This window comes from Notothenia rossii (genome assembly GCF_949606895.1).
Source record: "Notothenia rossii genome assembly, chromosome: 8".
NCBI classification, from domain to species: Eukaryota; Metazoa; Chordata; class Actinopteri; order Perciformes; family Nototheniidae; genus Notothenia; species Notothenia rossii.
This window is the reverse complement of record NC_136906.1, coordinates 31581865-31593456: the sequence shown is the minus strand read 5'-3', so window position 1 is coordinate 31593456 and position 11592 is coordinate 31581865. Positions and strand designations below refer to the sequence as shown.

Genomic DNA, 11592 nt, shown 5'->3' with positions numbered 1-11592 from the left:
ATCGATATCGGTATCGGCGATACTGGCCCTGAAATACTTGGTATCGGATCGAATCCAGATTTTGTGGTATCGCCCACCCCTAACTGGAACCGTCGGTCTGCTTTTTTTCAAATATATGTACCGTGCACAAACTCCTCGGACGTCATCGGGGGCGTCGCCCAATTTTACTCACATTGCCCTGGTACATTTTACTAGCTTTTCACAGGTTGTAGGTCAACACAACATTTACTTGGTGCTATGATTTAAATTTACGTATCAAAATGAAGATACAAAATTACTCCATAAATTCAATTAACACATTAAATAATAGGAGAGATTTTGAGTAAAAGAAAATTATTAGTAATTTCTTGTATAATTTAAACACATAATCATAGTTTTATTTTTTATATTATCAGTGTAATTTGCTCACATTGGGTTCAACACGTCATAGAGCGAGCAAGTCATTTCATTGGAGGAGAGGCATACTATGAGAGCTGGTCACAGGGATGCGTTCAATGTAGTCAGTAATTTGAGGAACTGTCGAAATGGCGAACGCAGATAAAGTTGAGCTCGAAAATCTTCCAGCATCATTGAAGTCTCCGGTTTGGGAACATTTTGGTTTCGCAGTTACGTACAAGGATGACGAACAAAGACAGGTGGACCGAACCAAAGCTGTTTGTCGGCATTGTACCAAAAGAAAAAAGACTGAAGTGCAAACCCAACTCCCACTAGCATTTAAGCCTCCACCACTCGCAAAAAGTTCAGACCGAGCCAAAGCTTTTACAAATGTCAAATATCCTTATGTTGCCATGTTAGCAAAGCGCTACCTGTCTGTATCTGCTACCTCTGTCCCTAGCGAGAGGGTGTTCTCCACAGCAGGAGACATTGTTAGTGCCAGCAGATCTGCCCTTTCGGCAAGCAATGTGGACAAGTGAATTTTTCTTTAAAAAAACATGAAAATACAAGGACAAGCAAGTCATAATGTCAAACTGGCTGCTTAGTAATCGGTACTAGTACAGTACAGTTCAAATACAGATTATTTCAGCTCATCGAAATGCTGCACCTTAATGTTTATTTTATTATATTTTTTATTTATTTGAGTGAATATTCAAAGTTTAATAATAATTAAAAAACCAAAACTAATAGTTTATCTTTTGTGAGTAGCCTGCTAGTAGAGTAAAGTTCAATTACAGATTATTTCAGTTCATCGAAATGCTGCACCTTAATGTTTATTTTTATTATATTTTGTATTTATTTGAGTGAATATTCACAGTTTAATAATAATTAAAAACCCAAAACTAATAGTTTATGTTTTGTGAGTACTAGTACAGTAAAGTTCAAATACAGATTATTTCAGTTCATCGAAATGCTGCACCTTAATGTTTATTTCATTATATTTTGTATTTATTTGAGTGAATACATTATTCACAGTTTATTCCTACTAAATCAGTTGTCCCTCCCCCTGGTGCCAGGACCAGCAGATCCATCTCTAGGCTCAGCAGCCCTGTCCCCCCATAATGCTGAACCTGAACCAGCTTTTCTCCCAACTGAAGGAGGTGAGCAGCATTGTGTTGAATGCCATGCCACTTAACATATCTGAAGGGAGACTGGAATTCAAAATATATATATATATCAAAACAAAAAGCTAACACATTTCAAACACAGTATTTTTCCACATATTTAAGTTATATTTATTTGGATTTATACATTCGTGTTGAGAATGTTCCATTCAAAAACGTTATAATTAAAAAGACGTTTATACCATAAAAGATTACTATTGAGATCTATTGTCAGGAATGTTAGTCTTGTATCAAATAGTGAATTATACTGCAGCAGAATGTTGCACGTCTGCACTGTGTTATATGTTCACAGCTCAGTGTCAGTAAATATTGATCGCTTAGTATTGGACTACAAGATAGATGCAAGCCTGTACAGGTAGTTATTTAAAGCATAAATGAGTCGGTTGAGTTCTGGAGGTGTGGTTGCAGCAATTGTGTTTGGTTGGCGTGGCCTGTGCCCGGTGGTGGGGCCCAATGTGATATATTTTCATGGGGCCCAAAATCCCTGGCGTGTATGGCCAGAGGGCAGGACCTATAAACACATTTACTACCCAATAGCATTGTGAGGCTGCACAAAAGGACCTTTTGAGTATGTAAATGTAGTCTTTTTAAAAAAAAAAACATTTACTGACTTTTTTAGGATAGCTTAAAGTATTTTGTTGTAAAATTACAACCGGGGGCCTTACAGGGTTAAGTGAAAGTTTCCGAAGACTCAATGAAGATGGCTGATCGCGATGTTTTTGTAAAGCTGCCAGAGTTTTGGGAGCATGCCGCTGCGGCGTGGTTCGCACACGTGGAGGCGCACTTCGCCTGCCGACAAGTCCGTGATGGGGATTTGAAATACTACCATGTAGTAGCAGCGCTGGGAAGCTCCACGTCATCCAGGTTGGTGGGATTTATCGCTGACCCCCCACACCATGGCATATATGAGTCCATTAAAGCCCTTCTCCTTAAGACATTTAGCTTATCTGCTAAAGAGAGGGCCCGCCAGATTCTTGACATTCAAGGCCTAGGGGATAGCAAGCCATCTCAGCTCATGGAGAAGATGCTAAATCTGCTAGGAGGGGAAGATCCACGGATTTTATTCATGGAGACATTCCTACGCCACTTGCCTTCCCGTGTCCAGACGGCGCTAGCCAACACGTCCATTACAGAACCCCGTGCATTGGCGGAAGAGGCCGACCGTTTTTTGTTGGCTACCCAGCAGCCCGGTGCAGAGGCGCTAGCTGTGAAATTCAGCGCCCCCACTACAGTTAAGAAGGCTTGGGGGAGACTGGCCACGACAGCAGCAAGCCGTCGTGGAGACACAGGAGATTTTTTTTACCACGCGCGGTTCGGGACCAGCGCGAAGAAGTGTGTCGCTCCCTGCAGCTACAAGCCTCCGGGAAACGGAGGAGCCAGCGCTCGGTAGTGGCACTGAGTGTTGGCGGCACGAGCAGGCTTCTCTTCGTCAGCGACAGAGTCTCGGGAAGTTTGTTTTAGTGTGACACGGGAGCTCAACAGAGTGTAGTTCCTGCTTCAAGGGAAGACGTCACTCGTGGGGGACATGGACCGCGGTTGACGACGGCTAATGGCGGCCCCATTCGCACATACAGCGTGAGGCCTATGTGTTTGTGTATTGGAGGACAGCGCTTTAACTGGGATTTTGTGACAGCAGACATTTATTTTCCCCTCCTCGGGGCGGATTTTTTATGTGCTCACGGACTCCTTGTGGACGTTAAAAATAAACGCTTGGTGGATGCCTTGACGTTTTCCTCCCTTGTGTGTACTGGCAAAGCAGCTTTGTGTCAGTACACACAGGCTCGCTGTCGGGAGCGGACATTTTTCTCAGCCTGTTGGCTGATTTTTGTTAGAAATTAAAATCAATGTTGATATGGCGTAATTTGAATTAAATACACTATTTGATTTAAATCAGTTTTATTCTGAAAAACCGGAAGTTCTCACTATTAGCTTAACACTTTTATTCTGAAAATTCGTCACTTTCGGTTAGCATTTAGCATCTGGTGGAATCATACGATTTCAAACCTTGAACCAAGGTGAGATGACATGTGATGTTGTACACTGAGCACACTGGGATTAGCACTCATTTATTGACGCTGAATAATGTGTAGCAGGGAATGTTTAAATAACCACAGACGCCAGAATGATGCAATTTAGCTACAGAAAAAGGCAGGAATTGCATTGGACCCGCCCCCCGACAATGCCGGCCAATAGGAGAAGACCTCAGATGACAACAGGAAGAGCAAGCCAAGAATTGATCTCTTCGACCCCCTGACCTGAACTGACCGGTCGGATGTGGAGAGCGCCTCCACTCGCACATTTCATTTTGTACACCACCGCATCTTTTGTGTAATTAAATGCTGTTAACTTTTATAAGCTTCCCTTGATTCTTTTCAGTCTCTCTTGCCTTCAGGGTTCTAGAATTGCTTTCAATTTCCAGACCCGACACTACCCACCTTCTCCGCGCTCACCACCAAGCATGGGATGGAGCACAACGTCACCACCGAGGGTCCTCCAGTCTAGGCCAGGGCCCGGTGGCTCAAGAACGCCGCCCAAATGTTCCAGCGCCTGATGGATTCGGTGCTGCGGGACCTGCCGTTCGTGTTCGTCTACCTGGACGACATACTCGTCGTCAGCGCTTCGGTGGAAGAGCACCTGTCACACCTCCGAGCCCGTTTCGCGAGGCTCAGCCAACACGGGTTGATCATCAATCCTGCAAAGTACCAGTTCGGGGTGTTTGACATTGACTTCCTCGGACACCGCGCCACCAAAGGCGGTGCAGCACCCCTGCTGGCGAAGGTGGAGGCTGTTGTGGCGTTTCCTCGCCCACTCACAGCCCGGTCGCACCGTGAGTTTCTGGGGATGGTGACTTTCTACTACCGTTTCATCGCCCGGGCCGCTCAAATTATGCGACCGCTGTATGAGGCTTTCAAAGGAACGACCCCCCCACACACACACAGACCCCACACACACACAGACCCCCCCCCCCCCACACACACACACACACACACACACACACACACACACACACAGACCCCCCCCACACACACACAGACCACACACACAGACCACCACCCCAACACACACACACACACACACACACACACACACACACACACACACACACACACACACACACACACACACACACACACACACACACACACACACACACACACACACACACACACACACACACACACCACCCCCCCAACACACACAGACCCACACAGACCACAGACACACACATACCCCACACACACACAGAGACCCCCCACACACACACAGAACACACACACACACACACACGCCATGTACACAGGGGAGCAATACTGTGTTTACCTAGCTATCTTAATTAATGTCATCCATCTGAACTAAATCACAGACTTCATTCATCATTCATCCATGGCATGCATGAGTCAGATTAAAGAAGTAGAAATACACAAAACGTACCGTAGGCAGATGGCGAGTCGCTCGGCGGGTCCGATTGACAGACGCATATGGGTGTCCGCCTTTGAAATCAGTGGACCCACTTTTCCGAGCAACTCGTCCAAGACGTCTTTGCTCATCCTGAAGTACTGCTGAAAGAGGAGGTCATCCAGACGGAGCTCTTGGACCAGAACGTGGTATTCCCCCCGTTGCAGACATTTTTCTGAGTATCGGATGTACCCAACAGCGACGCACACTACATGGCCTCCAGCGAGACATTGCATATACTAAAGCCACCCTTGCTACTACACTTGCTACCCTTGCTACAAAACCGGCATCCATTTTGGCAATAGTGGAGAAGAACCGGGCTTTTTTGCTTTGTATGTCGGGGGCGGTTGCGGTATGTTGTGATTGGTTGTTGGTCTCGTTGCTCGCATAAACTCCCCAAGCTTCAGAGACGCCCACCGCCAAGCGTCAACGCACACCGCTGTGTAGACGGGCCGCTACTCTGGTACACGCTATGGTAGCTGTTGTAAGGTGAGTGATCTGCACAAAAATACTCTTAACTCACTGAAATCTTGACTGATTTACAAACGATTTGGTTTATTATAAACGTTATTAGCATGGCTATGATAGAGGACGCTTGGACATGTTGGAAATTCAGCTTTTCTGTGTGTATGTGGTTGTATTTATTAGCTGGCTAATAACAAGAGGCTGTGAGTGAGACCTAGTATTACAAAGTTGACCCAGCAACTTTACACCAGTGGGAGAGGCAGAACTGCTCTTTATTTTCATCATAACTTTAGTTACACATGATTTCTTCCAAGTGGTTTGGCTTATTAAAAACATCTTACATTTTAGATACATTATGATACAGAAAATTGCTGGCTTTGTGTTTACAGGAGTACCTGGCTATGCCTGACTTTTGTGCAGCCTACGGATGCTCTAATCACCGTAGTCTGGAAACAAGAACCCGTGGAATCACCTTTCACGTGTAAGATATGACAATATTATGACTATAATTAGGATAATCGTTAATTACTTAGTGGATGTATGTATATTATAAGTCCTGCTACACAGGATCAGTGGGGCTATGTGAGATAATAGTATTGCAAGATTGTTGTTGACCCAGCCTTTAGAATATGTTGCTACCATTTCTTTACACAATTATTTAATGTTTCTTTTCTTCACCTTTTTTATAACTCTTAGTGTAGTTGTCTTATTCTTAAAGTAAACATTACATACATACATACATACATACATACATACATACATACATACATACATACATACATACATACATACAATTACCCAAAAAATATGATAATTTAGGTGTGTATTTTTGTCCTTACCCTTAATGTTAAAGGAAAGAAGGGCGGACAATGTTAACAATAATTTATATATCTGGCTACCTTTCTCATGTTTTTAAGGTTTCCCAAAACCGGAGAGAGGAGGAGGCAGTGGGAAGTTGCAGTGGGAAGTTGCCCGAAGAACGGACGGTTTTGTTTCCTTTGGCAGGACACTGCTCTGCAGTGAGCACTTCAGTTGTGAGGACTTTGACAGGACGGGGCAGACTGTCCGGCTTAAAGATGGTGTTGTGCCAACAATATTCAACTTCCCAGCTCTTCTTCAAAGGGTATGTGTATCATTGGCCAACAAGAATTCAAGGTGTATAAGATTGATATATAAATATGTGATTAAATGTCACACTTTAGTTTTTTTTTCTGCAAGTTGAGGAATAAATTATGTGTTGTGTATTACAGCACATTTTAAACACTCAAAATGTATTTAATTATGTTTATTTTAGCCGGAAGCAACAAGAAGCACAACCACTTCTAGAAGAGCGGAAGAGGAACCTCAGCCTAATGTTGTGAGTATTCTGAATGTGGCCAAGACCAGAGAGATGGTCATTGATTTCAGGAGGGTGAGGACGTCTCCTCTGCCCCGGTGCATTCTGGGAGAGGATGTGGCTGTTGTGGGATGTGGCTGTTGTGGAGGACTACAAATACTTGGGAGTGCACTTAGACAACGGACTGAACTGGAGGACCAACACTGACGCTATGTACAAGAAGGGGATGAGCCGACTCTATTTTCTGAGGAAGCTGAGATCCTTCAACGTGTGCAGCAGGATGCTGGAGATCTTCTACCAGTCTGTTGTGGCCAGTGCACTCTTCTTTGCTGCGGTCTGCTGGGGGGGCAGCATACACTAAGAGCCGGTGACACCAGCAGGATCAATAAACTGATCAGGAAAGCTGGGTCTGTCATCGGCATCAAGCTATAGGCCAGCTAAATGCAACTTTTTGCCTACATTCACAGTAAATATTTATACAGTATGATAGCTGTCTAACAGAAGTTAAATCAATTTCTCACTTATTCTGACAATGTACTTAACCCCAAATAAAAGAACCCAATAAAAAGAATTGTTAAATAATAGTGAAGTGACATTGTAATAACAACAACCCATCTCTCTCGCGTTTTCTTTTTGTGATTTGCCAAAAGCCACTGTGTCAAGTGTCCATCTTGGGTTGCCGTCCGGAGTTGTCCAATATGGCGGACCATCTCGCACATGCGCAGTACCGATCGGGCAGGGGGACGGATCGGGTAGTTACAGTGACCATGGAGGTATAATAGAGAACCGCAGTGACGCGTCGTAAAACCCGGTAGTAAACTTCTTCCGGTTCCTTCATGAAAAACCAATGCAAATTCTCCATAGGATTTTGGAAAATAGCTCAAAAATAAGGTCTGTGGTTGACACACATTTAAGAGAGGGATCACGTTTTGTTCAGCCGGATAATCTCCACATGTCAACCCTACCTTTATAATTTCTGAATCATAAATCTAGTCGCCAAAAGCGAAATGCTAACGTTATGCTATAAACGAACTACAAGCCAGTACAGCAGCAGGGTCGCACGACTTCAACGTCACGCCAACTTAAGATCGTTTCAGCTGACTTGCACTGAAACTGCACTTTGAACACTTAAAATTAAATATATTAACATTTTAAACTGTATTCCCCGGTTATCTAGGCCCTTTTTGTTTTGTTTAATGTATACCACGTTTATCTAGGCCTTTTTTGTTTTGTTTTATGTATACATGTCACACTGTGGGAAACGATATTTCTGGATGTATAACACATGTAGAATTTTTGACAATAAAGCTGAATTTGACTTTCGCGTGCTTGCATATTTTAACAAAGCTTTTCATTTTAGCCACACTGAATTTAACTAGAAGTCATGGCTGTGTCAATTACCAGTCTGATATCGTTTTACAAAGATGACAAGAAGAGTGTAGACAGAGGAGAGAACCACTACAAGTCAGGACACGTTACAGTGCAGCCTAGATGAAGGTGTGCTTACCGGTGTTGTCAGGGCTAGCATGAGGGACAAGGTTTATAGTGTCGGTGAGTAGTGATAGCAAGAGTACCGTTAACCTAGAGTTAATTTATTCACATTAATTCCCATCAACAAATCAATTGTATGTGTCACATTAAATCTTTATTAGGCAAGGCAAGTTTATTTATAAAGCACTTTTCAACAAAAGGCAATTCAAAGTGCTTTACAAAAAATGAAAGACATTAAGAAAATGGCATTTAAAATCAGTCATTAAAAAGAAAAGCTAATAAAATAAACATTAAAAGAAAAAATACATGGATAAAAGTTACAGTGCAGTCTAAGATATGAATAGTTCAATTAAAAGCAGCGACAAAAAGAAAAGTCTTCAGCCTGGATTTAAAAGTAGTAAGAGTTGCAGCGGACCTGCAAGTTTCTGGGAGTTTGTTCCAGATATTTGGAGCATAATAACTGAACGCTGCTTTACCATGTTTAGTTCTGACTCTGGGGACAGAAAGCTGACCAGTCCCTGAAGACCTGAGAGATCTGGATGGTTCATCATTTAGCAGGAGGTCAAAAATGCATTTTGGTCCTAAACCATTCAGTGCTTTATAAACAGCAGCAGTATTTTGAAATATATTCTTTGACACACAGGAAGCCAGTGTAAAGACTTCAGAACAGGAGCGATGTGATCCACTTTCTTAGTGTTAGTGAGGAACCAGTGTAAAGACTTCAGAACAGGAGTGATGTGATCCACTTTCTTAGTGTTAGTGAGGACTCGAGCAACAGCGTTCTGAATCAGCTGCAGCTTTCTAATATATGTTTTAGTGAGACCTGTGAAGACACCATTGCAGTAGTCCAGTCTACTGAAGATAAAAGCATGGACATGTTTTTCCAAATCCTGCTGTGACATTAGTCTTTTAATCCTAGATATGTTCTTTAGGTGATAGTAAGCTGATTTAGTAACTGTTTTAATGTGATTGTTGAAACCAATAACTAATTTAACCCGCTGACAAGAGAGCCCACCTCCGAAGATCGTGACTGGCTGAGGGACAGACTCGGGGGCAGGTTTTCAGGAATTTCTTGGCTTCTCTCCCCCGAGCCAGAAGAGGAACACTACAGCTTGGAAACACTTACTGTTCCTGAAATTATCAAATCTGTTGGGCATCAGGGACCTGAGGCAATTGTGGCAAGCATGGCATTGTCTGAAGAGCAACAGAGGGCAATTCAGGTGGCTACCACTGGTCAGCGAACCAACCTAAACTGGCATTTGTTCAGGAAAGGAAGGTTGACTGCCAGCAACTTTGGAGCTGTCCTGAGGTCAGAGCGTGTGACTGCTTCCTTTATTGCCAGGGTGCTAGGGCAAAAACAGGCCCTTAATGGTGTTTTGTCTGTACAGTGGGCAGTGTTGGGTGTAACGCGTTACAAAAGTAACGGAGTTACAGTAATATATTACTTTTTGCTGTAACGAAGTAATGTAACGCATTACTAATGAAATGTGGGTAATATATTACCCGTTACAATGCTCAGTAACGCAGTTACAACACATTTTAACCCGAAATTAAATGTTGTTTTGTTTTTTAAGAATGTACTAACATAGCGAGACATTCCGACACCGGACAAATTGTGCGGGTAGATTCATAGCCGTGGGAACATGTTTCAAATGGGGGGTGCTGTGGGGATGACACCAGGGCCGGTTTTGACCAATTTGCTGCCCTAGGCAAGATTTTAGCTGGCATTGAAAAACCTCTACAAAAGACCAATACACTACAAACAGAGAAACGTATTGACATGGTGGACAGCTTATATAAAAAGGCTTCAAATGTATTTAGTATTGCGTGAACATGTTTTAATTTGGGGGTGGACTTCACATCTTCTTGGGGGGTCCGGGAAGATTTTTTTTTAACATTTTAAAGTAAAATGCTTCAATCTGGTGCACTTTGAGCGCCCAATTGCTAGAGACTGATCTAGGGGATACAACTCTAAACACCCATATGAAAAAGATCGGTTTGCATTTTAATAATCAAATAATATATGTGAACATAACCAATAACCTACCATAGCCAATAACAAATAAATGTAGGCTAACTTGTTTTATTTGTGTGGTTCATTTATATCTCATTTTACCAGTTAACATTTATTTATTTATGCATATTTTTAAATCTCTCCAGTTTTAAACAATATTTTGGTTTACTGTCCTATAGTATACATTGGAATGATTTCAAACCTGTTTTTATTCAGCCTAATAATTATAAAGGAGTGCCTTGGAAATATTTGTTTACATAAATTGTGATCAAAACATTTGAGACCCACTCAACTATCTAAACACTCAGTCCTTTACCTCACTGAACCTCTCAGTCTGACAGGAGAGCTCTCCCTCCACATTATTGTAGAAACATCTTCTTATATCGGTTAGCGCAGCAGAAGCTAACAACAATCCCAGCCGGTACCGGTGCACCCCGTCTCTCAATCTATCTATCCCTCTCTCTCTCTCACGCTGGTGAGCTGCGGGTGCCTGATAAGCCAACATCCCCCACTTTCATCACTTACAGCGCCCATCGTACGGGGCAAATGGAAAATGTAACCGGGGTGAAAAGGGTGTTATCTTTACTTAATTATTAATGTTGTTACATCAAGACTGAAAATTCATTTTTTTTAAATAATATTTGTATTTAATCTTGTGGAAGTGCAGATCCCCTTGTCCTCCACCAGGGGGTGCTGCAGCACCCTCAGCACCCCTACTTCCCACGGCCCTGGGTAGATTAGTAAACCTGGTGTTTACCCTTCAGGCTTCGCGTCGAGATCTTTGGGGAAGTTGAACGTTATGCAACCATTCAAAAAAGAGAACGTAGCGAAAAATACAAACAACAAATTGTGTCAGGTGCGCGTGACCTGATCCGCTGCGCGTGCATCATTTCCAAAGTGCTTCCACAGCAGTGACACCAGGGCCGGCCCTAGACTTTTGGGGGCCCTAAGCGAGCTTTGGCTTGGGGGCCCCCCTCACTCTAGCGTGTTCTCACTACAACACGGAACCAACTTTTGTCTTATGATGTTAGCATAAGCACACATATTGTATAAATAAGCATGTAAACACCGTGGACCTAACCTCCTCTAGGGGGGTCCTCACCTCCTCTAGGGGGGTCCGGGGACATGTTCCCCCGGGAAGATTTTTTTTTAAATATTGAAGTTAAAAGCATGAATCTGGTGCACTTCGAGAGAAAAATTAAGAGATCTATGGATACATCTCTCAACACCCATATGAAACAGAACTGTAAACAGATTTTTCTTTATGGATA

The 11592-nt window shown here is 42.9% G+C and overlaps 1 protein-coding gene and 1 pseudogene across 2 annotated transcripts in view; both read left to right on the top strand.

Annotated features, from left to right (window-relative positions):
- The first annotated feature begins 4624 nt into the window (after positions 1-4624).
- LOC307017247 (THAP domain-containing protein 5-like) lies at positions 4625-10988 on the top strand (annotated as a pseudogene). Its single transcript, XR_013810550.1, has 4 exons — positions 4625-5504; positions 5870-5961; positions 6398-6603; positions 6775-10988. The product of XR_013810550.1 is annotated as a THAP domain-containing protein 5-like (transcript).
- Positions 7028-11592, top strand: part of LOC307016169 (uncharacterized protein) — a gene marked incomplete at its 5' end in the record, with an annotated part of 27546 nt that continues 22981 nt past the window's right edge. Inside the window, one exon of the mRNA XM_079645205.1 lies at positions 7028-7150. Coding sequence (XP_079501331.1) covers positions 7028-7150 — 123 coding nt within the window. The remainder of the gene's footprint in view (positions 7151-11592) is intronic.